This window comes from Helicoverpa zea, chromosome 3, assembly GCF_022581195.2.
Source record: "Helicoverpa zea isolate HzStark_Cry1AcR chromosome 3, ilHelZeax1.1, whole genome shotgun sequence".
NCBI lineage: Eukaryota > Metazoa > Arthropoda > Insecta > Lepidoptera > Noctuidae > Helicoverpa > Helicoverpa zea.
Window position 1 is genome coordinate 13953793 of NC_061454.1, and position 26537 is coordinate 13980329.

The window sequence follows — 26537 nt, forward strand, 5'->3', positions numbered from 1 at the left end:
GGAGTGGAATTATGATTGGGCAACTGTGATAGATCGGTTGTAAGTGAAATATGGGTAAAAGAATAATGGAGATGCAATCATAGAAAAAAGTAATTTAATAAGACAAATGCTACTTACTTTCACACTTCAATGTAACTAAGATTCGATTTTTTGTAAGCTTAAGCAAAAATATTAAGTGAAGCCAGTGCCTAATCTATCTATACTAATATTATAAAGAGGAAAACTTTGTTTGTTTGTTTGGTTGTAATGGATAAACTCAAAAACTACTGGACCGATTTTAAATATTCTTTCACCATTAGAAAGCTCTATAATCTGCGAGTTATATTTTATCCCAGTGTGGGCAGTAGCTCCCACGGGACGCGGATGAAACCGCGGGAAAACGGCTTGGCATAAATAATAAGGTACAGATTTTAAACCGACAAAATCTGTTTAACAAAAGAGTTGTGAAGAGAGTAGAGTATGTAAGTATCTTCCAAAATTAAAACAAATAACTTCAAAGCAGTACCGATACGATAAACTATAAACACCCCAGTGCACAGAAATTGGGCCAGTCGCACGCGCAATTAAACAAATGTGGCGACCATCAATATCGCGCTAAACGGTTATATGCTGCAAGATGACGCGCTTACTTGTGTATTAGTACTTCTTAGAACTTAACTTGATAAGAAGATGCAGAAGTATCACAAAACAAATGTGTATGATGAAATGGATTATAAGTGTAACGGTGATCGCGAAAGACATGAAATAGATAATCGTGACCCTCCTTCTCTTGCAGCCAGATCATACCGTAAATGACAGACAGCTCTTCAAGATATCGAGAGCTTTAGTAGTTTTTTTTTTAATATTCAGGTGTCAAATCACAGACCAGAAGATTGTCTTATCGGCACAAAATACCTCATTCTGATTTATGTTAAGACCTGCTTCAAACTTGGACGTTTCTACTTACAGATTTATTTCTAAGCGCATATCCTATTGGTACTTCTCCATGAATCCATGATTGTCCAATAAGTCCATGATTAGCGTCAAGCCTGCGTTCCCACGGCGTGACATGTGTGCCCGAATGCATGCGTGCATTGTCTTGTTCCAAATATAAAACGATTAATTTTTCGTTACAATATGGCGGCCGGTATTTCGCGGTTTTTGTTCAATGTTTTTATTGGATTAATTGTGGTTTGTTTAATACTGCTGTGATGTGTAAATAACATTTATTTACAAAACTCAACGAATAAAACAATTATGTTATTTTCTTAACAATTGCACATTCGCTCAATAAAATACCCACGACAATACATAGGTTAGTATAATTAATAAAGTTTATCATAGCGAAAAACAAGGAAAACCACATATTGACACCATATCAATACAATTCACATCATACTATTACAACGTCACCAACCACTTTCATACGCAAACCATTTTAAGTTACAATTTATTAACATTTCCATAATTGGCAAACAACGACAACACAATTATTGTAAACCATTTGCATCATGCAGTCACCATAAATCTGTATTCATTTATATCATAAATGCGAAAGTTACTCTATTTGTCTGTATGTCCGGCTTTCACGCTAAAACTTCTGAACTGATGTAAATAAAATTCAGTTGTCAGTTAGACAGACAGTCTAGCTAGAGCCTGAGAAAAGGCACAGCTACTTTTAAGAGCACAAGAACAGAAGATTTTTGAAACATGTCGGTATGTAAATAAGCTAAAGTGAAGAAAGCATTTCCACAAAGATTACTCCAATCATATGGGTGGTTCCATAAACAATAACAAAAGACAAACAAAAACAATAGACAGGACAGATACAGTTACGAGGGCGTGTCTATCTATTGTATGCCTGTCTGTAAACCTATAATATTGCATGTGTAGAACAAATTAACAATTAAATGAGGTTCCCAAGTCGGGCATCGGAAACGTCTGTTAAAGAGTGATCATTATGCTCACCACAATCGATATGAGGACACAGTAACGGTATAAAGATACATAATAACAATAAACTATGTGAAACTTAATCTAAACTTAATATTATAAAGCTTAAAAAAATTGTTTGCTTGAACGCGCTAATCTCAAGTAGGTACTTACTGTTGTAGGTCCGATAAAAAAATGATCTCTGTGTTAGACAGTCCATTTATTGGAGAAGGCTATTGGCTACAATTTACCCGGGTGTACGAAGAAGTTCCCACGGGATGCGAGTTTAACTGCTAGCGGAAACTAATTGTTTATATTTGCTAAGCATTAAAATCTAGGCCAAGGTTATTTATTAGCATAGAATCTAAAACATCAAAGATTTTGGAGAACACATGTGTTGAACCTTAATCAATGATTCATCAATCGATTTGCATAATGTTGTAGAATCGGATCTCGTAAAAACTGATTATATAAATCCTAAATGAATCTACAGAATTAAATCATTTTATACAATATCTGTCTGACTTATTTATTTTACAAGTGATGCAACGATACATATTGTAAGCCATAAACAGGGATTTACACAGCATATGTTAATAGTAAATTATAACCACGTATTAAGTACGAAGGATAATAATAAAGTAAACAGTCTGCATATGGTGACCAGCTCTTAAAACTGGCTGATCATAAACACACAGAAAAAACAATTAAACTCTCATAGCCAGAATTGATGGTAAGCAATATGTAGTTTGAAAAAATAAATCGACTATTGGACAGCTCTATTAGACAGGCTGAATAAAATATAGTTCTTTAGTATTTTTTTAGCAGTTTAGCGGAGTCGTTAATGTTTTTTTATAATCTGGCTGGATTTATGTTTTTCTTAAAAATACAAATATTTTATGTAGCTTCCAGTTAAATAAACTACATATATAATACTAGTAATATAATAAAGAGGTAGTATTTTTTTTTGTTTGTATATTCCAAACTGATTTGCAAAAATTTTCTAAAATAGCGCGGGAAAACAGCTTTATAATAAAACCAGCTTGCAAGAATGTTTATTCAATATTTACTTATGCACTAATCGTGTCGTCTCCACTATGTTGCTGCATTGCTAATAAATAAATACTAAACAATGATATAGCACACAGGTATGTACATTAAATTCCTTATCGGTTACATTTGCGTTATTGTTTATTGGACCTGAAACATTTAGTTTTATAGTCGGGAAATCCTGCGCAAATCAATTGCGGTTGAAAAAAATCCCGGATTATGAAATATTATTACGTAGCACGATGACTACATTCAATCAGATTATTGGCATAGTAATACCATTTTCCTTAAAGAATATTATTTAATTTGAAAATTTTGAATGTACCTTATTATAGTCAATCCTACTTATTCGCACAATGCATAAAAAGAAAGAAGGGAAATGTGAACAACGATTCATTAAACTGCTTCCCACAATGGTCTCCCAAAGTTTAACGACATCTGACAAGACGGTAACGCTCACAATGTCGGTCAAAACTAATTCGGATGCTCTCACCGTTCGAGAACTTTCCACAGAACAATACTTAACTCCTAAACCTAAGTTCACATGTCGCTAAACAATCGAGAAATCATCAGCTATCTCTATCGGCCATCAAAATGTCAGTGCCAAGCTTAATTAAAAAGCAGCGAGGTAATGAACGCATTGTCGAAATTGTCCCATTGTGCACAAATTCCCAGGATTTATGTTGGAAATATTTAGTTTGTTCACTCAAAACAGTTAGAGACCTTGCTTATGCAGAAACAAGTGAAGAATAAAGCATATGGCCAGATCATCTGTGTGGTGTACCTACCTAATTACAGACAATTGAAAAATGTATTTTTGCAACAGTATCCTTGTATAAAAAACGCAGTTGAGAATTGTCGCAAATATTTTTAAAGTTCTAAACGCAGTAAGAAGGTCGACGCAATTAATGTGGCATCGCGCAATACCTACGTCCGATTTCTCAACTGATAACTCAACGAGTAAGGGAATTGATCTCGATTGCATTGGCCGTCATAAACGTTACGTGACAACGATCTTTATACTTTTGGTAAAGTTAAAAATAAAAATAATAACTGTACGCCGAACATCAAGTTCCAATAAGAAATATAAACCCAGAAGCGTTTACGCATATTCAAATACAATTACAGATAACAGTATCTTCTATGTCCACAAAGTATTTCCTGTCGTTATAATATTTATACGGAGTTGTTCCCATGGGGTTATTATCTCATGGGAGACGGAGGAAATTCCGCCATTAGCTGGCAAGAAAGTGAAATCAGATGATGATGGCATCGCCGTCACTTTACATGTAATTAGAACATTTGAGAAGCACCGAATGATGGATGATGGTAATCAAGAGGTAAGAGTTGAAGATGCAAGGTTACGTTACTGATGTCAGAGTGCATTGCTAGTTTTATTGCAAAACTGAGTAAAAATAAACTATGTAGGTAAGTGTGGGAACTTAGGAAGTGTTTCTGTTATAGCAAAGGAATACGGAAAAGAAAGTAACAGATGTGAGACACAAAATGTATTTACGAGAGCTCCTAATGCCCCCAATGAAAACGTTAAATCTTGATTACCTTCAGCTATTGCTTCAGAGCTATTGGTCCTACATGATATTCTGTTAGACACACGCTTAATAGAGGCTGCAGGAATACACGAAGACGCAGAATTCAAATTAATAAGTAATGTTTAGACAGGATCTAGTACTCACCGTTCTATGGGACAGATCCGTGACGGAGTCGTGCCGATGCTCGAGGCTGCCGAGGCTGCAGCAAGAGGCAGAGGACGCGAGGCTCACGGAGTCTGCGCGCGCGCGGTGCGGCGACACGGCCACGTGTTTCAGCATGCCGGGCCCTGGAACAAGGGAAATTAGGGTTATTGGACCTCTTGTGGTAGTGTGTGAAACAATTGGTCTTGCTTCGGGAGTGAGAGAAAGATTTGTCTTGGGTAAATAGGTCATGAGTAAAGAATTTAGGACTATAAGTTTATACTATAATACATGTCAGTCGACTACGATACTCAAAGTTAAGTAAAGTAATACCTAAGTGAGCCTATTTTCCTAACTAGGCTGATAGAAAACAGACCCACACACAATGATGGTGACAAAACTGTAATAAAACAACAAAGAAAATTGCCTTCAAACCTAACGAAGCTGCATCTAATTCTATCACTTGTCGATCGCACGCCACTTGCGCACGCACAGCGCACATGTCAGCATCCCTTATATCGCCGGATGTATTGCAAGTACCTAAAGAGTCTACTTTACTACAATAGTACATTGTTGTTCCCGGAACATGGGCGGGGGCCAATTGTGGTGAAAGAAAAAATAGGCCAAAAAAAAGAGGTTCAATAGATCAACTTGATAGAAAAAAAACTGTTCTCTATTTGAATTTGGAATGAAGAATGTTATGCAGACTTTTTGTGGATAAATCAATGAACATCCTTGCTTCCTGGTTTGAATGCGAATCTAATTTTGTATGTCGGTCTGTCTATTATCACAAAATTAGCGTGAAAGTTATGATTGAAAATATTCGGATACATGCATTGCATCCTTAGTAGACTAAAGAAATTGTAGAATTCAAAATTTTGCAGTACCATTTATTTGACAAATATATACGAGCAAGTACATTGATGGTATCACCACAATTTATACGACTGACAACATATCCAGGAACTTGTAAATGCTTCCATTACAATAAATCGCTGATAAAGGTCTAAACGTTGCCACAGCTTTACGAATATTGCCTGAAGTCATGAACAACTTTTACTTGTGATTCTATGCTTACTTTAAGTTCCATTGCTGTATTTGTGCCTTATAGAGTTTTAAAGCTGGTTTCCAAATCAGCAATGGATTTTCTAGGGTCAACTAAATTATATGTGGGATGTTTTAGTTCTGTAGTTAAGCTTAAATTAAATATCCAATCCTAAACGTTCTATCATCCATTATATCGATATGATTTCTAACTAACGTAACTGTTATATATTCTTCTTTTATGTGTATCTTCTTCTAAATCAATATTGTTTTTGATTATACCAATTACATATAAAAAATATATAAAATTGCCCTTATTGAACTCAAATCTATCTGCTAACCCCAATTTGCTAATAACGATATACGCCGTTTCAAAGGTCGTGAGATTCGGTACAGACAACAAGACTGCAATAAAAGAAAGTTGATAGACAATAATAGTTACTTCATTGTGATTTGGAGTACACATCCTTTCTATGTTCTAGTAACCTTTTTGTCTAGATATTTTTAGGCTGAGATAGGAAGACAGATTAATTAAATCCGCTATTCAAAAGGTCTCTGCTATACTTTCATGGTGGGAGAGCCACCGAACCGAAGTAGATGAAAGGGAGATTAGATAGATTGGAACCTGAGAAACAACATGCTGGTTTTAATGAGGTCCACGAAATTCTTCTAAGTGGCATTTGGTCTAGATAAAAAAGTACTTAACCTTTTTTCAAATCTGGATCAAGGGAAAAATAAATATAAAATAGCTATGTTCATTCCAATTTTTGCGCCCACCACTTACAGTCTTAAATAGCACTAAAGTATTTCATGATTCGTGGGAAACTGCAACAATGAGCCCATAACTTAATAATTTAGTTTAGATACAATTGACAGTGGGGTTTTTGTTCGCACATGGATAACATCGTTAATGTTCTGCGCTTCTGCGAAGCATGTGCAAACCATAAAGTGGGTTTAGAAGGTTAACTCTATAAATATGTAATACAAGAAATATAAATTGCTATAAAACATCTGCAGATTCATCAGATTTCAATGTCAGGATTTAAGTAAATAAGTAATGCTCCATATTTGCTAAATTATTTTTCTCAAATTGAACTTAAATGGTTTAAGTACGTAACTCAATCTAGGTAAACAGCAGATGTTTAAACGACACCCTGAATTATATGGTAACAATTTACTCTACCAAACTCATCCAAACTGGCACTACTATAAAATTATCTCCTTAAGCCCCAGGCGTGGCCGACGCACGCGCATCCGCCGCGCCGTGGCATCTGTCGAACAATAATCCCGAGTTTTTGCGCCTCCCATTGTTTTTGCCAGCTTCCCAGAAGGCAGGGGAAATCTTGTGGGATCCAGCTACAATATGCAGCTTTCTACGTAAGTGCATCTCGTTCGAGAGTGATAAACGCTATCTAAGAGATTAAAAGTAAGTGATTTTTAATGTTTGTGCAGGCAATTGTGATTTTATCTCTGATAGAGGTGAAAATTGAAACAATCTTGTCACATTAAACGATGCAGTTTATACACAATAGCAAACTAGAGACTACACAAATGATATAGATACAAAGATAAAGCCTCAATTAATAAAACAAACCAATCAAATCGAATTAACAATATTAATTGTTGAATGAACGCACAAATTACGATTACCGCTCGTGACCGGCTACGTACTAAACAGGGCATTACGATTACGATAATCAATCAACATTATAAAGCAATTCATCAATTTTTAATGAAGCCAATCGATTGCTACTAGAGATAATGACTGGTGTACTGTAATTTGGAATATAATTTGGACATGCATATCCTCACACACGGGTATAATTGTCGGAGGAAGCACAATGTTCTGCTTCATCGGTTTATAAATGTTGATGCTTATCATATTCGTGCACACACACTGTAGTTTTTAAGTATATGAAGTTACTGTTTTTTGGACAGAGCTAACGTATTGTAAAAATCTTTATAGATCTTCCCAACATGATTCTTAAATAGCATCTAAATGAAACCTATGATGAAGAAGTGATAATGAGATAAGTTCTTAATCTTTCTAAAATGTTGGTTACCAAAATCTTTTAATGTGAATTAAAATACCAAACTTAAGAAATTTAGGCTAAGAACTCACGAAGCGATTTTCACCCGCGACCGCCGCGGCTGCGGGCCCGTAGCTTCTGTAGAATGCAGATATACATGTAAAAAATTAAAGCACATTTCACGACGCGTTTTACGCCCGCAGTCTGCGCGTTTGTTTGCGGGTCCCGCTGCACCGGCGGGCAACTAGTAGAATCGCGCGGGCCGCGGTCACCCGCAGCCTCGGCGGGTTGCGCCCGCACGCTCCGCGGTCGATTGGCCGGCGATCGTAGTGGCGCAGAGGCTGCACGCCTTGCGTCTTGCGATCATCGCCCGCCACGTTTGCGGGCGATAATCTCAACCGCGACGGCTGTGTAACCGCGCAAATAACCGGTCTCGTGAGTTTGGAAATAAAAACGAAGTTCCGCCACCGCGGCGGGCACGGTTCAAAATCGCTCCGTGAGTTTTTAGCCTAATAGTGACATCAATTAAACTTATAACGAAATTACTTATCTTCTATACAAATATGAGTACACGAGTCATTAATGATATCTTGTCTTTATTTGCTTATAACTCAATCGCTTCCGTTCTGTCTGGTTGTGCACTTAATATTTATTTTATGACCGTCTCATTAGCGTACATATCTACCAACCAAGTATTAAAAAGAAAGGCGCAGTTGTCAAAACATCTGCAGAAACTGGTTTCGGATTTTCTTCGAAGGCATCGTAGTCATAGGGTACCCTACTAAACCTTCTAAGAAAGATGGGCGGTCACCTGGTGAAATCTTTTGCTACCTTAAGTAGTTCCTATGCGGCTATGATCTATAGCTGATCTATCTTATTATAGCAAAAGCTATAATAAGATATATAGCTTATAGCAAAAGTCACTTCCTCCAAAAAATTACTTAAGCCTATACGGCTATAATGTTTTGCACTTCGTCTTTACAATATTTCGTCTAAACTTCTACCAATTTCAATGTCCGTATACTTAGCTACATAGATTTTGAGATCTAGCATTCCTCGACTTGCAAGATCATCCAAATATTTCGCAAACAGTTGAAGGTCATCAATATCGTATCTCACTTACGATTCGATTACACACATCAAATAAAACGATCTCTGTATTCGGACACTAATAAGCTGTTGCAGCAAGATCTCGAAAAACTAACGTTAACCGGATGAAACGCAGAGAGTGCCATTAAACAAGGAATGTGGATCAATTAATTAACCAATAAGTAGCAATTAATTATTTTCTTTAATTAAGTTGGCTCAATGTCATACAATTCCGTGTTTATGGGAAATTTTCTGTATTAGGAAATAACATCTTTAGAATATCGAAAACTCGATCCATTCAAAATTTCAATGAGTCCAAATATAAGAAATTAAGTAGATCAGTCATTTGGATTTTACAGAATAATTCAAATACTACAAACCATACAAAGAATAGCCATGATGAAGATGCTGATGATAACACAAAAGATATAATTCCTCCTTTTGGTAAGACCACACTATTAGCATAAGTATAAAGTATTGTTGGCAAATCGCAACAATAACGCCTACTGGCACCAACGTTGGCTCCAACATTCGTAACAACACAACCAAATGTGTAGCGTGAAGGATTTCTAGTTGGATTACGGAAACTGTTAATTCCAGACTTAAATTCCACTTGAAGTACCACGGAATAAGCGGATGCCACTAATGTACTAATTTGTATCTAACTGTTGTATGCACACGGAAGTTTTCAGGCATTTACCGTCTTACCACAAAAACTTTTTAACGTCAGTTTAATACTTGTCTAAAAAAATGTCAAATTATGACGTTGACATATGGTTCATTTTGGAGCCACATTTTTTTTAGACAAGTGTAAAACAGTGGTTAAAGTTTTTGTGGTAAGACGGTTTATGTCTTTATGACATTTACTGTGTATGAAAAGACTAGATATTCCAAACGTTATCCCACGAATGGCACCATCATGACCATCGCTATCAAGAATGAAATTTCATTTGGTTAATGTGCCTACATAGGTACTTAAGCGGATTTGGAAAAGCTCGGGCAATTGTTAAGCGATTAAACCTGCACTCAATAACTTATCTACATTGACCAAACGATCCCTCAAAAGAATTTTACGCTAACCACAAAACATTGGCCCAATATTCCAACCATGTTACTACACAATAATCGTGGGTCGATATTATAGTAATCGATCCCAATACGGCGGCACAGCTGGCCACCAAACAAAGCTTTACGTAACCCACACAATACTTGCAAATTACTCGAAAGGTCAGGTCCTGAGAGCTCCGGCTTTCAAATTATCGAGTGTGGCTTTGGATTTATTGCTATCATTGGATTTGTATGCGATATCTATGACCCTAAGAGATAAAGAGGTAATGCATAATGATTATGATGCATAATAAGCAGCAGAATTGAAGTGTTGTGGTTTAAGGCTATGTTATACTATGTTCACGAGTGATTTAGACCATGTACCTTGGCCTCAACATGAATTTGCTCCTGTATTTGCATTTCAAAGTTTTCTGTGTGTGTTAACTTGACTTTGTTAAAAGATTTGGTGGACCAAATTGTTTACGTGAAACTGACCGTTGAGTACAATAAATCACCTCTCATTCTCCGAAACAAGAACGGAAGTTTAAGTAAACCAAACACCAGCAAACGAAACATAAGTTCTTGTCAACAACAATGAATTATAAATCGGTAGTTTAATCCTTTTCCATAAATACGAAACGGTTCCTGTGAAATAGCACTGCAGTGGTAACCGAGGGCTATATTGTGTAAACATGTCCTATAAATTCGATTCTGACGTGTTTCCAAACAAACCCGGCCAATTTACCATTATCGGAATTAAAGCCGGAATGCGCAGGCGCAAGGCTCGGGCAAACAAACGCTTGGAGGTGGAATGTGTTTGGTTTACCTTTCGTGCACAAAGCACGATGCAGTAGCTACAGTTAAGCGACTTAGCGAGCCTTCAATACTGTACCATATGGTACATAAAATTTTATAAAAGAAAATCTGAAGAAGTAGAGGTAGAAATCATGTGGCTGAACACTACTTAATAATTAGTGTTGTTTCTGGAGTTATATTAGCAAGACTTGCTCACTAGTGAACTCATGTGTGTTTGCGTTTCTGTGTTTACTAGACCATTCTTCTTAACCCGTGCGGATGTTATGCTGTAATGTGCGAAAGGAAATAAAATTTTGCTCAAACTTTCTTTGTACTCTAGAATTCAATAAACAATAGTATTTGTTCTCAATTTCTTTAGCTAGAAAGTCATTAGCTGCGACCTATCCATCACCATGTCAGTTGTCCTCTACAACATTTTTAACACTTTGAATAAAAATATTTGGGTCAATTATTTTGTCAACAGGCTAAGCTTTGAATCATTAATTTTCTTGTTCTTCTGTTAACAAAATATTTATCTTGTTTAACATAAAATCGCCACCTATGAGGAGTCAACTAATAAAAATGTCACTCTGATTCACGGCAGCGGTAAACTATTAGTCATTGGATGCTTCTGCAGCGGACCTTTGCACTTCATAAATCTTTATACGACCTCTTAGGTAATTGATAGGACATTCATTATCTATAACTTTGTTATTGCTATGTTTATCTTTAACATGTATATCTATTTTAGCAAAGTGTGTATTAAATCGGTCATTTTCATCATCGCTTGACTTATGTAAAGGAACTATCCCTACTTCTGATAGGAGATAAAAAAATTCTTAACTCTCATCACGTATCCCATCATGTTAATTGTATTCTGCTCCCAAATTAATCTTTACAATTTCCTGAACACTCTTACCCAATAAAAAAATTGAAGCGCAGTTACTAACACTTCCAGTCAAACCAGATGCAGCACCATCTAATGTAATAATTAACAAAATTCCTTCATTAAATTAACATATTTTAACACGCCATAAACGTGGTAACTTAGTTATTGCTACATTTGAACCGCATCCGCCATGCTCTGTGATCTATAACGGTTCGATTAATTAAGATGGACCAAGGAAGCTGTAATGGGCATAGGATGTTGATGTGAACCCTTTTTGGTGCGTTTATGAAAGAATATCTTCCTCAAAAGGATTGGTTTTGATTGAAGTTGAATTAGGAAGTCAAAAGCTGTGTGGTATTTTGATTGTTGATTGATGAACGAGGGGGTGAGATTTTGTGATAAGATATTATTTCACTGTTTTATAAGTATCGTTAAGATGCTAGAGTGCTTAGTATGATATTTGTTATGGCTATCAATCCATCTATAGGAAATCCTGTTAGTGTTAATGTAGGTATTTTAGTTTATTTTACACTTCTAACTAATTTCCTACTTGAAACACAGCTAAAAATACACCCAACAATAGTATCAGACAAGGTTTTTTATATTTATCGTGGTATTTCCACAGACCGAGGTGCGTACAACCTTGGCACTGAGTTGTGGGGTCGATTACACGCGATACCGAACATTTGTATGCGAAACATGCGTGGCGAGGTGTACGCCGGGAAACTTTTGGGCTTCATTTCCGGATTATTTGGTTTATAAATGAATTAAGTATTGTTTTCTTTATTTTGTTTAAGTACCTACAAATATATAATGGATTAACAGCATTATTTGAAAAAATCAAGCTAAAGTTACATTTACTGAGAAATATGTTTCTATGGTTTCACTTAAAATCGTTTGCACTTCAATACTTTATTTTAAAGGTACTAAAAGTAAGTCTTTGTTTGCTAGTGGTAACAATGTGTCGAGAAACCGCATCGCGACTATAATCGATTTTCTTCAGTTGACATTTTATAACTTTCGCGGTAACACACATTCTTATGTTTCTGCGCTCACACGGTTTTCCTACAACAAATACATGTAATAGAACGATGTTTTATTTCGGATTTAATTACTTTTCTATATTATGAAAAACTAGGTTAATAGAAAAAAAAACTGTTTAATTTTTTAGGTACAACTAATGAGTTTTTCTCCATATAAAATGAAAATAACAGTAATTTTCCCTCATAACCAAAAAAAATACAAGAAACTGAAAAAGTTACGTTTGAACATTCCTAATAAGTTGTTCTTATGCCCCTACTTAATGTCATTCTAAAGTACTATTGTTGTATAACATTCACTAATTACCATCACCGAGGCTGTAAGGTCAACGACCTTAATCCATAGACAAAGTCAAACTAATGTGACTTTAAAAAGCCATAGATAATTCATGTGGTGGTCATAAACGGAAGTCTCGTCCCAATATTACGCGCAAAAAACTGTCTGTACGTGTGTCATACGAATTGCATGGAACGGGACTCGAATGCGGGATCGATCTTTTAGCTTAGCAACCTATTGGGAAATATGATAACTGATTTATTTTTAAAATCATGGCGTGGTCAGGCAAATAGTGACTGAATAAATATTGAAGGAATCTGGAGGAAAGGCTTGTTCCTAGATGCGTTGTCTAATCCCATCGATGCTTGAACACTAATATCTTGAACTGCATTATTTTATTTACTTAAGTAGGTAACTAAGAATGTGTAGTCTGAATCATAAGGGGAAAATGTAAGAAAATATATCAGCTTACAATGACTATACCTTCTAATAGCTATGCAATCGTAGTCATGACATCAATACTGGTAAAGTATTGCTATCTAATCTCTTTGTGACAATTCTAGTTATAGTTGTTTTAAAATCCAATGACCAATAAGCACTCCTTTCTTTTACAAAGAAACTTGTACAATATCATCATGTTTATAAAATAAAGAACCAAAGACAAATATGACGTAGTTTACATGGCAACGCAAAGTCTAATAAATGTACTAGTAATTATATTCAAAACCGCATCGTACAAAAAGGTCATACAATAAAAATACACATACAACAATAAGTTATAAAATATACCGTGATATCATACTACGATACTATACCCTATGGAATTCTAAGATCTATTAGGAATTCCCCACGCGAAACGCTCGCTGTCTCAACAATTATACCAAGACGCCTATACACGACCACTGCATACAAAATGCGTTTTCGATCACTTACATTAAATATATCAGTAACCATTGTCGATGATCTTGGAGCTTAAATCAGTCAGGTGCAACAAAAAACGCAATGAATGACGTCCCATTTGTAAGTGTCGCGCCAATAAGCATTAGTTTTCAGCTCGCGTGCAAATATCTCCGATCTCACTGTCCAATATTCAAAATAGTTATAGTATAAATTTCAACTGTTTTCTCTAGGGATTAGAATTGCTTTTTGTTTATGTTCCTCTTTTTATTTTTATTAGGGACGTGCGGCTATTGTGTTCGGTAAAATTGTTTGAATATCAGTTTTAATATAAACATTATAATAGTTTTATAGCTCATAACCTTTACCTTCCTGGAAACTAGCGGAAAACTAATAAAAATGCTTTTTTATAGGCCGTTGGATTTATGCATGATTTTGGAAACTAAAATGGATGCAGTAAAACATTGAAAAACCAAGAATTTGATCATTAAAATGGCCAATTAAAAGAATAATCATAAAGCGTTCCAATAAATTAAGTTTTAGCGAAGTATTCTCGTAATTATTTTGCTAAAGTAATAGCCAATCAAGGAGCGTTATTAGGTTTACCGGCAGCGATGTCGCGACGTGGAACGCTAAGTTAGATAACATTCATACAATACTGAAAATTTCCACGTAATCTAAACATTTCCTTGGAGTCTCATGGCATACGACGTGTTAAGTAAGGCTTTTTATACTGCCTTTCAATACTGAAAAATGTGTGGCTTTTACAAACGACTAGCCGATTTCCCGCGGTTTCACACGCGTCTCGGGGGTACTACTAGCTCGATAAAATATAGGCTATGCTACTTGGAAAGAATGTAACTTTCTAAGAAAGAAAGAATTTTCCGAATCGTTTCTGTAGTTTCGGAGCCTTTAGTGTAAAAACAAAACAATCTTTCCTCTATATTAAATAGGTATAAAAATTCAAATCGTACAAGCTCTATCTATCAAACTGAATTACTCCATCATAAGTGTCAATAGACTATTCAGTTTTTCTACAATTTCCAACACATACTTAATCGACTATTATTATTTATACCCACGTCCGTTTCCATATGCGGCGTAGAAATATTTGCGCGTGACTTTATGTGACAGGATTGACATTTCATTGGCGCGAAAAGTGCGTGAGAACATTTTTCCAGTCTAGTTGCGATATCAAGCATTTAGAAAATTATAGGATAATTGCACTATGTATGTGCTTTCGACAATGAATAGACGCGCCGATTTAGAAATACGTAGACAGTATGCAATCGCTTTCCGTGGGATTTTCCAGCGATTATTAAAAAAGTGTTAACAATGGCCCAAAAGTCGTTTATTATGCTAACTGGCAATTTGATTTTGAAATCTTTGAGTTTGTCTGACAAAATACATAGTTATTTTATGGTTAAGAAGTATACGGCTTCATCTGATCGCAAAAAGGTCATTCAATTATCGCAAAGGACAAACTGTACCTATACAGAAGAAACAAGAAAATAATGACCCTTCAAACTAGACACAACTCTTGCAAGACTAGCTCCATTACAAATACTTCTATTAAGTAAGCTACTTTACAAAAACATTTAATCTAAACCTAATATTCGTCAGCAAAGTTAGTAACATCGTCCTCTATCTAATCTACTGAAGGAAATGACGAAAACACAAAACGCCTGTCATAATTCTATGTAGTAATCCGACAGGCTACAAAATACTGCCCATGACACCAACTCTTGTGCTCCTTAGAGCATATAACAAACCGGAGCCGACATAAGCACGAACCTCTATGATTATCATAATTCTTTCCGACCTCATGGTGAAGTATACGCACGAACACAAGCACACATGTGTACAAGAGATTATGAAAGGGCGGGCGGGCTATCTTTGGCAGTGCCGGCGTGTCCTGTTGGTTAGATGGTCGAAGTTAAGGCCCGCATATTGCAGAGCGACATCAATTACACATTAAGACATGTGACACTTTCACTCAAACCACATCTGGTTTGTTTTGAGACATTTACTAGATCAATTTAATTACATCAACGACCGGATACAATATAAATATTATAGGCAGCTTTTAAAATGTGGGATGTAGACACCATGCTGTAAATATTTCGGTTTATGATACAATAAAAGTATTTTAAAAATCAGAACAGTTCCTAACTATATTTCGCACTAGATATTTAATTACTCACAAACTTTTATATCAAGGCCATAATAAACCCACTTTGTTCCTCTAAATAATACCTTCTTAAATATATAACTAACCTAACCTAACCTAACACAATGCTAAAATATAATAATTCTATCAAACTGTCTACGCCTCTTAAATCTTCATAAGTCTATGCAACTGTAGTTGTCAAGTTGATCGATATACGAGTATTCAACGCAATGTCTAGGTTGTCAAGAGACAGATAAATAGAGCTGTGAATATGTAGATTGGTTCCTGCCCACCTAGTTAGATAGACATGGAATTCTAGCTTTCTGACTAATGAACACTATTAATAGCAATTAAAGAGGGCGAAGAGAATTAATTAAGAAAGTAAGTGAATTGAAATTAATTGTAAAGCCCTTGGTAGTATTAATAAAAGCAGAAAAAAACAGTTAAATAAGCAAATGTGTAGGTATTTTAAAAACTTATTATTTTTATTGCGTATATATTTTCGTATGCAAATTCAAGCAAAAATAATTAAGGATTACACATATTTGTTTCCAAACTGTATAATGGTTTATATTTAGCCAAAACGGTGCAATTTTGGCGTTTAACTTTCTATGCGATTATCATCGTGTTGTAAGATATAATCGTCCTTTGTTCTAGTGAGCACGCGACATCTTGCAGTTGTTTGCTCATTTTTAGCGTAGCTAGGTAGCAAATAAAAATAGTGACTCAAATGTTAAACATACACGTAAAAATGTATAACTTACTAACATTTACTGATGGTATGGATGGTATAAAAGAGATTGCGGATTTTTTGATTTGAACACAGACTGTTAATCATAGGAACAGGGCTTTTGCAGTAACATCATCACTTGTTTCTTGTTCTGTACATAGCAATATAGCTTGAACCTTTCTTTATTATTATAAACCCAGTTCTGAGGACGTGATTGTGAACACGTATCATATTATTGCGTAACGAGGGGAAATACTGTATTTTCCCTATTTTCCTTTATTTGTGAATAAAATATAACTCTTTTACAAGTGAATGCGGTAAACCAATATAATGTGAATAATAGTGGTTTGTACCTACATTTCATCATCTAAACAGTTGTCAACACTTTAGAACTCTTTATTAAAAAAAAAGCGTGTAATTACTCCACAAAATTAGTTTTGATTTATTACCCTTTTCGTTCATTTATGAAGTACGTAACTATTTTTTGAAAAAAAAAACAACTCCAGTTTGGGATTTATTACACTAATTTATTTATTTATTAATACCCAGCAAAATCAATTATAAAAAATCTCATTATCTTAAAACCTTTAACTGTCGCGAAGATTCCCATGCTCGATAAAAATAATAAAAAAAGTTTGTCAGCCATCTTACTTTTGCATTCTTTGGAACTCGTTTCAGGTAACTTACGATGGTATTACGAAGTCATTCGCAGAACTTTACAATGTATTAAACTTATACTTTCACTGAACACTGATAATTTTGTGATAAAAGATATCAATTGATGTAATAAAGGAAATCGTTTTACCTACGTTGTAAAAGGTTGTTTAATATAGGAAATATCTTAGAAAGTTTAAAGAATATACAACTACTGAAGATAATTTAAATGCTACAATAGTTCGTAATAAAGTAAAGGGTTCATTTCCTTAATTGATGCAATTAACGTTAGACTCGTAATAGATCCATTCATTACCTATTCATTATGTAGGTACATATATATACACTCCCTTCTTAGTATAAATAAAGTTCAATTCTCAAAAGGAAACAGAAGCTTTTTAAAAGTAGGTACTACACATACAATCATACAAACTTCTGATATGATAAATCTCCCTTTTAGCGTTTATTTCTTTGCTTAAGCGCTTCAATCCCAGAAATTATTACCACGATAAGTCTTGTATAAAAGTCATATCATCCTCATCCTCCGAGCCTTTTTCCCAACAATGTTGGGGTCGGCTTCCAGTCTAACCAGATGTAGTTGAGTACCAGTGCTTTACAAGGAGCGACCGACCTATCTGACCTCCTCAACCCAGTTACCCGGGCAACCCAATACCCATTATTATACACATTATTCAAGGAATACAATCTAAGATGGCGTCCAAAATGTGCCAAAGTTAAAGCTCGCGTCTCGCTGAAAACTGTCCAATTCCTCTCAATTAGCTAATTTCGTTGTTGTTACAGAAGCACGTCGTGCGTCTTTTGTTTTGTCTGAACCGCTTCTTTCTGGTAATAACGGTTACTAACACAATTGCTCGCAGTTTTGTTCATTTGTTTCAATCAAGACATTGATACTTTAGTTTTGATATAACGTAACTTTTTTTTGGTGTTAATTACAATTGGGTAGTACCAAACATTGAAAATGATTATGATGGTTGAGGATTATATCAATGACCAAAAAAGCCCTGATTTTATGAATGATATAATAGTATCTAGGAGGTATAATGCAACTCTTCTATGAGGAACATAAGAACTATGTGGCCGAAATAGTTTTGAAACTGAAGAGGCTATACCAACAAGATATGTTAAAGGAATTCAATAGATACATTAGAAAAGCAACTGGCAACAAGCAAATTGTTAACTGCAACTGTAGACAGTAAAATATACGAATACAATATCACGATCTCCTTTTGCAGTTAGCGTAAGTGCTTGTGAAACATTGCATTCCTACAGGCACTAAGCTTAGCTTTAAGTTACAAACAGACACTTAAGTACTACTGCTTACACTTAGAAAAGGTCGTATCCCTTCAAAATTTGTAGCACATGGTCGTAAAATTTAAACTGCGTATAAAGAAATCAATAACGAAGTCCAAAGAAATGAAGACAAACAAAAGAATAATAAATACTATCTAACGTTGTGCAATGAAGAGCATTGATAAGAATAATTATTTGTTTACTAAGTTCCAAGTGATAAGATAGGGATAGTTTCGGTTCGATGTTAGGAAAAGTACAACGGTCATAATTCATCGTCATTTGTGACACAATTCGGTGTCACATAGGATGCCTCACACTGATTACTTTATTAAAAAAAAAACTTCATTTACAATGTTTCTTATAAGCTATGTCATACAGAAAAAACAAATAGAAAAATGTTAAAAACTTCATTTCCAAAGGAACAGTGCATATTTGACATAGTAAACAAGTGGAAATCCATGACATATGTATATGACAAAGTCACGCAAGCGGTGGGAATGCGACGCGTGTACGCATGAACACGCCGCGACTATTTACATTGCACGCTGTTTTACAAATAGATCACCGCCTTTTTCTACTATTGATTGCTACTTGAAGCTATATTTATGACTGCAGAAGCTAATTCTATTATCGATACCAGCTTTCTTTTTCTCCTTTATTGAATGGTATAACGATAACCATTTTTTGTTCGAATGCAATCGATTTTCGCATCATTTGCTTCAATTGAATCAATTTCTGCATTACCATTAATATTGAATTCATCGTTTTTATAGTTATGGGTCATAAGTCGACTCTCTCTAACTTTTTCATGGAATAGAAACTGAATTTACAATCTTGATTTAGACTGATGTTACAGATTCCAACAAATGACTTGCTCCGAAGCTAATAACGCTTGTCAAAATATATGAACATTACTGCACATGCGCAAGTCTTCAAATAGCTGACTTCAGAGTGGCAAAATTATATGACGAAGTACTGTAACTATGTCGTTATTTCCTTGTTAAGCGTCTTCCACAGGTTGTAACTCAGGTTGTGTGACACTCTCAATTACCAAATGAGGAGTGAGTAGTGAGTACCTCAGGAATCTCTGAGCATAGGAAGACGTTGAGTAATGAATCCTTCCTCAGTGGGGTCGGCTGGCAGCTGCTACCAATTGAGACAAATGAACTCGGCGCCACGAGATCGCTATCTGACCCTACAGTACTACGCTTTAGTAGTTTAGTACAATCTTTCCTTCAACGCTGACAACTGTGCATTATGATTGCTCTTTTGGGCGAAGGTAATTTGATTTTGGATAAAAGAGCAGCCCACTAACGTACTGCAAATGTTGAGATTAACATAGTGGGGCTGTAGTAGTGCTTGCAAACTCCAATTTGTAATAATAATGACCTATTTTTTGCATGTTAAACCCACATATTGTCTCAGCCCATTAAGCTTGTCTTCCAGGGAGTTCCCCACTGTTTCACGACGGGGGAGAGTTAGGGCACTTGATCATGTACCCGTTGGGCTTATCCTCGTAACAAATGAATGTGGCGCCACGGCTGATGGCTATCTCAACACTCGCTTGTTTAATTCAGATAATCTAAACTTAGAACTGTCAGTGTAATTACTTTATTTGAATAACGTTTTGTCCCGGTCTCATCCTCTGCTACGCTACTTTATCCCTCCCAGGGGTTATTAAATAAAAAAATAGGTAGGTAGCAAGATGGACAATTTATTTACCGCACACAAACACAGTATAGCTCGGTCGGCAGAAATAAACAATGGGTTAGAGCCCATACATACAGTTTTACAGTGATTAACCTCCTCACTAGCCTAGCACTTCCCTGACGTCACTGGTCGCTGCAGGAACAAGTGGCCGCGCGCCGAGATCAGGTCCAGGTACAGGTGTAGGTGTAGGGTTCGAAGGTCAACCCGCTACAGTCCACCGCGGGGAAGCAGGAGACTTAAGGTGTACGTGAAACCCTGTAATGCGCAATAAGCGAAGGCATTACACACTGGCCGTAGACGGTGAGCACCCACAGCAACGCTTAATAGGGAAGCGCTAAAAGTGTAGATGTGTTGCTGTGGATGTTCACTATCAGATACGGAGATAACAATAAGTCGGTTACTTAGCCAATTCAAAATTTGAAAATTTTAACGGTAACTAAAACGCAAGTAGGCAAAAATTACATTATTAAGAAAGTGTGGGGTAAACTACTATGCAAAAACACATAATAAGCTTGCAATAGAAATAAAGTTAAGCGATAACACAAATAAAGAGATTACCCAGCTAAAGCAAAGCGAAAGAAACCGTTATGGTTTGCTTAGCTTCTGGCTAATTTAAAATTGTATAGCACTTACCCAATCGGGGTTTAAATCACACACACTGAATATGCTGAGTATTATTATATGTCGAGATATATAGTCGAGGGAACGGTAATGACGCCCTTAAAAAGTTTAATCGCTATGGCGGTTATAATAACTTAAAGTTAGTGTTCAAAAAACCGGCGTGCGTTCGCCTCGATATCCAGATTCGCACTGGCAGCAGCCGTGACAGCGGCGACGTGGAAGCGAGGAGTCGCTGGTGCGGTCCGGGTGCCTAATATGTCGCTCGTTTAAATACGTGCGTGGTGATAAAATGTAGCTGGCCAGAAATTTTGATGCGTTTAGTTTGCTACTGTAAATAGTTTAGTTTTTGTAAATAGTTTTAGTTTTGTAAATAGTTTTGTTAATTTTATTTTACTCAACATTTTATTAAAAAGAATTAAGACATGTAACAATTAATGTTACATTACCCCCCTCGTTTCAGAAAGAGTTTTTTTCTCAAAAAAAAACTCGTCTATAGTTTACTACTAACACTACACATTCATACTATCAACTATCAAAATCCTTTCATAATATCAAACAAACTCTCTTACACAATAGCTTCAACAATATAAAATCATGTTGACGCGACCTTCTATAACAAGTTATCTGTGATTATCGCACAGAAAACCAATGCTAGTCGTAAGATGTTAATTTAAGGTGACTTGTCTCAACTCATTTTAAAAAAATGTAAAAAAAATCTGTTAACCACTAGACTTAGTGTTTTTAAAATCTTTGATATGCCAGACACCTATATTTTTCCCTGACATATCTTCCAACACATAGATAAGTGGAGACCGTTTTTCAATTACACGGCATTTGACAAATTTAGGTGCAAGCTTTTTACTAAAATATTTGTCCTTGTTACTTAGGACAAATGCGCGCTTATAAACTATGTCTCCCACATTAAACTCCGCCGGCTTCCTACGTAGGTTGTAGTGTGCAGTATTCTTCTCATGTGCATGCCATAACGAAGCCTGCACATCATTGAAAACTGAACGCAGACACCCTAAGTTTTCAGCGTATAAATCGCGAGGAAGGAATAACACTTCATCGCCCAGGTCATTGTCCGTATAGTGCGATCCGCATAAAACTACTTCCCTACCGTAAACTAAAAATGACGGGGTATAACCGGTAGCTTCATTTACGGAATTGTTTATCGCGAACTGAACCTTGGGGATGGAGGTGTCCCAGGATCTATGATCGTTTCCAACAAACGTAGACAAACTAGTTACAATAGTTTTGTTGTAGCGTTCTACCGTGTTAACTTGTGGTGTATACTTCGGCGTGAAAAAAACGTTAGGGATTTTGTATTTTTTAAATAGCGCGTCAGTAGCTGAACTTATAAACTGTGTCCCATTGTCCAAGAAGATTGTTTGTGGAACTCCGTGAACCAAAAATATAGAATCCTCTAAAATCTTAATAACTATGTCCGCAGTAGCGCGACGCACTGGGAAAATAAGACAAAATTTTGAAAAAATGCACATTATAACTAATATATAAGAATTTTGCTTCCGACTAGTGGGAAGAGGACCCACAAAATCGATTGAGATCATCTGGAAAGGTCTCGAACATTGCTTCGGGCGACCCATTTCTCCCAATGTAGTGTGATTTTGCGCCTTATAAGATAAGCAAACCGAGCAGGAACCTACATATTTAACGACATCCTGGTGCATATTTGGCCAGTAGTAATTTAATAATAAGCGCCGATAAGTCTTAAAAATACCAAGATGTCCACCAGTTGGCTCGGAATGGTTTTCGGCGATGATGCTTTCACGGAACTCGCTAGGTACGACTTCCTTCCAGTCAAATTCTGAAGTTAATTGGGTGTTAATATTTTTTGTGAGTCGGAATAATGAATTATTTTTAATGGTGAAATTAGGATAATTTGAAGGAGTAGTCAGACAGCCGTTGTATATCTTTTTAAACCAGATGTCGTCTGTGTTGGCATTAGCCAGAGATATTGCATTTACCGGAAAAGCTCTAGACAAGGCATCAGGAATAACATTGTCGACACCTCGACGGTGTTTGATAACAAAATTAAATGAGGACAGTCTTACCCCCCATCGAGCTAATCGTCCTGTGGGATTTTCTAACGACAGAAACCATTTTAACGCGGAGTGGTCAGTGTACACCGTAAATGTTTGTCCGTTTTCTATATAACACCGCCAATGTTCGAGAGCAGCTAACACGGCAAGGGTCTCCCTTTCAGTTATGCTGTAGTTCTTCTCAGGACTGGTGAAAGATCTACTCATGTACGCAATCGGATGTTCCTTACCGTCTATAGTCTGCGTTAGCATAGCACCAATACCGTAACTACTCGCGTCGGTGTGCACTTCGAAGGGCTTGGAATAGTCCGGACAAGAAAGAACAGGAGCGGAAACCAAACATTCCTTCAACGAATTAAAAGCCGCGTCAGCTTCCGATGACCACTTGAAAGAAGGAGCGTTTTTCCCGTTAGCAGTGAGCTTATTAAGTGGACCAGCCACTGTGCTAAAGTTAGGGACGAAACGTCGGTACCACGTAGCAGTGCCGAGAAAGCGTTTTAACTCCTTTCTATTGGTAGGGGTCGGAAAGTTAATAATGGCTTCCACCTTGTCCGGATCAGTGCGTAAACCACGAGAATCTACCACGTAACCTAGATATTTTAGTTCGCTTCGAAAAAAGTTACACTTTTCGAAGTTTACGGTTAAATTTGCCTGTCTCAATTTGTCCAAAACCCGCAACAAACGAGAAACATGCTCATCAAAGCTAGAGCTTATTACGATGACGTCATCCAAATAAGCGAAGGTCTTAGACTCCATGTCGCTAAATAATAAATCCATGAGACGTTGTTGCGTTGCGGGGGCATTCGTTAACCCAAACGGAGTGGTTTTAAAACGAAAAGTGCCACGGCCCGGAACGTAAAATGCGGTTTTATCGCGGTCTTCTGGCGCTATAGGCAGTTGCCAAAAAGCTTTGGACAAATCGATACTGCTCAGGTACTTAGCATCGCGAAGGTTATCTAATATCTCCGAAACATAAGGCAAATTGTAAGCATCACGCTTAGTCACTGCATTCAATTTCCTGCTGTCTAAACAGAACCTCGGCTGTCCGTTCTTTTTATTAACAATGAGCACGGGTGAAGACCAGGCGCTTTCGCAAGGTTCGACAACGTCAAGTGACAGCATTTCGTCCACCTGCTCAATTAAGATGCGCTGCTTTTCGGGGGACATCCTATAATAACGCTGTCTAATCGGTTGTACGTCACCAGTGTCAATGCGATGGCATATTAAATTTGTTCTACCGAGACCCTTTTCCTCTGTAGAAATAGTCCGAAACTGCGCAATCACATTATCAGCTATCGCTTTCTGTGACACCGACAAATTATCGTAGGAGTTGATGAAAGGTTCACCGCTACTATCTTTTATTTCCGCTAATGGGACGTTCGACATCGTGATGCTACCTATATAGTTCGGGCAAATCCGAAAAGCGCGCCAAAAATCCACTCCTAATATAATTGATGTCTCAATTTCGGGAACAACATATGCCTTAATAATGTGAAACTGGCCCTCAAAAGTAACTGGCAAATTAACCGAACCTAAGGTGTTTAATGACTGACCGCCAGCAGCTATTATTTTAGTGTGGTCATCCTGGTTTAAAGTGCAGTCTACTAGATGTAAATGAGAATTGTTTCCCAGAATTGAAACTGCAGCTCCAGAATCAAGTAACCCAACAGCATTAATGTTATTTATTTTAATATTTACATAAGGCCTAGAGTCATTTAGTGGTTTTGATAGCAGAATTGTAGCAACTCTGTATGACGAGGAAAATTTTCTTATAAAATCAAGCCAAGCATCCCAGTCTTGCTTGCTAAAATTGTTACAACTCTGCTTAATTAGTTTTTTTGATTTTTAGTCTTACTACAGTTAGGGCAGTCGGGTGTCTTCACATCCTTCATACCACATTTAAAACAAACGATATCCCGTGGAGCCTTGCATTGACGAATGTGGTGGGTGTTATTACGACACCTAGGACAGTAAGGTTCCTTTTTAGCCACGTTAATTGCATGTACATATTTATTGTTATTACTAAAATTATTATTCCTATACTGATTGTAATTATTATTTGAATTATTTTGATTATATTTATTGTAACTACTATTATTAGTCTTATTTATAGATTTATGGACATCCTTAGTGTACGCAAATTCAGGAGCAAGCGTGTCGGAAGTAACCTTAGGAGGCTCTTGAAATTGCGACAGTCGAGTCTGAAATGCCTCGTAGTTACGACATAACGAACGCAAAGTGTCTATAGTTGTGATTTGAGGTGCAGCCGCTAATGTACTAGCATAGCAAGGTCTGATGTTATGCAAGAGAATTTCTAATTGTTCTACTTCCGAAAGAGGGCTGGATAAACGCGAGAACATTCCACTCATAACTGCCAAGTAAATGGTAATATTCTCACGTTCTCCCTGAGTACGAGAACGGATTTCCGAAATGAGTCTATAATCATAATCAGTTTGACTAAAGTCCTCTTTTAATAACCGCGCTAATTCAGGCCAAGAACTAACTTTGTCCTTTACAGCACGATACCAATGAAGGGCATCGTCTTGAAAAATTTCAGATGCAAAACTTAGGACTTTTTGTTGAGAAATATTCCTAGCCAGTATAAATTCATCAACACGCTGTATAAACGAGCGAACACAAGTTTTGCCAGTAAATTTTAATTTACTTAAATCGGATGATGTACGATCGCAAGATACAGAAATCATGTTCTGTAGTTCCGGTACAGTAGATACTGAGTCTTTGACAGAACTAGCACTAGCCGCATTCGAAGAAGTACTAGTAGAAGGCTTCTTGGCTAACAAAGTAGAAAGTTTTTGTGAGAACATTTTATAACCGCTAACAATATCATCATATTCCTTTTTAATGTCGTCACTACGCGTTATCCTCTCGACACGATTGTATAAATGATTCAACATATTCTGTGTCCGCAATAGTGAAGCAACGCTAGGATCGCTAGCGTCAAGATTTAATTGAATTTTCGTTAAAACTTCTAAACAACCCTTAAGGTCCTGTCTTGCGTCAAGAGGTGACTCTAATATATATTCTGAAGGTAAATCAGGGGATAATTTTATAATTTGTTTTCGTAACTCCTCAACAGAAGGTGCAGGAGTCGCGCCTCTAATACGAACTTCATATTCCAACTCAGATTTTTGAAGAGACAGGAACTTAATAGGAAGCATATTGAAGATCAATTAAAAACAGAAGGATAAATGACGCATGCGCTACTACTCACAACACAAAACAAAAAATTTAAAAGAAAAAAAACAATGACAAAACTAAAAAAAAACAAAGCTTAAAAGAGAAAAAAAAACAATAATTAAAAGAGAAAAAAAACAACACGTTCTCCGTTCTGTTACAATTAAAATTTAAGAACGTCTGGTTTTTTTTAACGAAAAAAAAAAATCAAATTAAAAAAAAAAACAAAATCATAAAAGAAAGAAGCAGAAGAAATAAAAAAAAATGCTACTAATGTGTACTGTACCTTAATTAACTAATAATACAATACTAGTATGATATTT

The 26537-nt window shown here is 36.3% G+C and overlaps 1 protein-coding gene across 1 annotated transcript in view; it reads right to left on the bottom strand.

Annotated features, from left to right (window-relative positions):
* The window catches only part of LOC124646103, a 73673-nt gene that overhangs the window by 39603 nt on the left and 7533 nt on the right, over positions 1 to 26537 (bottom strand). Inside the window, exon 2 of the mRNA XM_047186157.1 lies at positions 4656 to 4798. Within this exon, the coding sequence (XP_047042113.1) occupies positions 4656 to 4790 (135 nt within the window). The 5' untranslated portion in view covers positions 4791 to 4798. The remainder of the gene's footprint in view (positions 1 to 4655; positions 4799 to 26537) is intronic.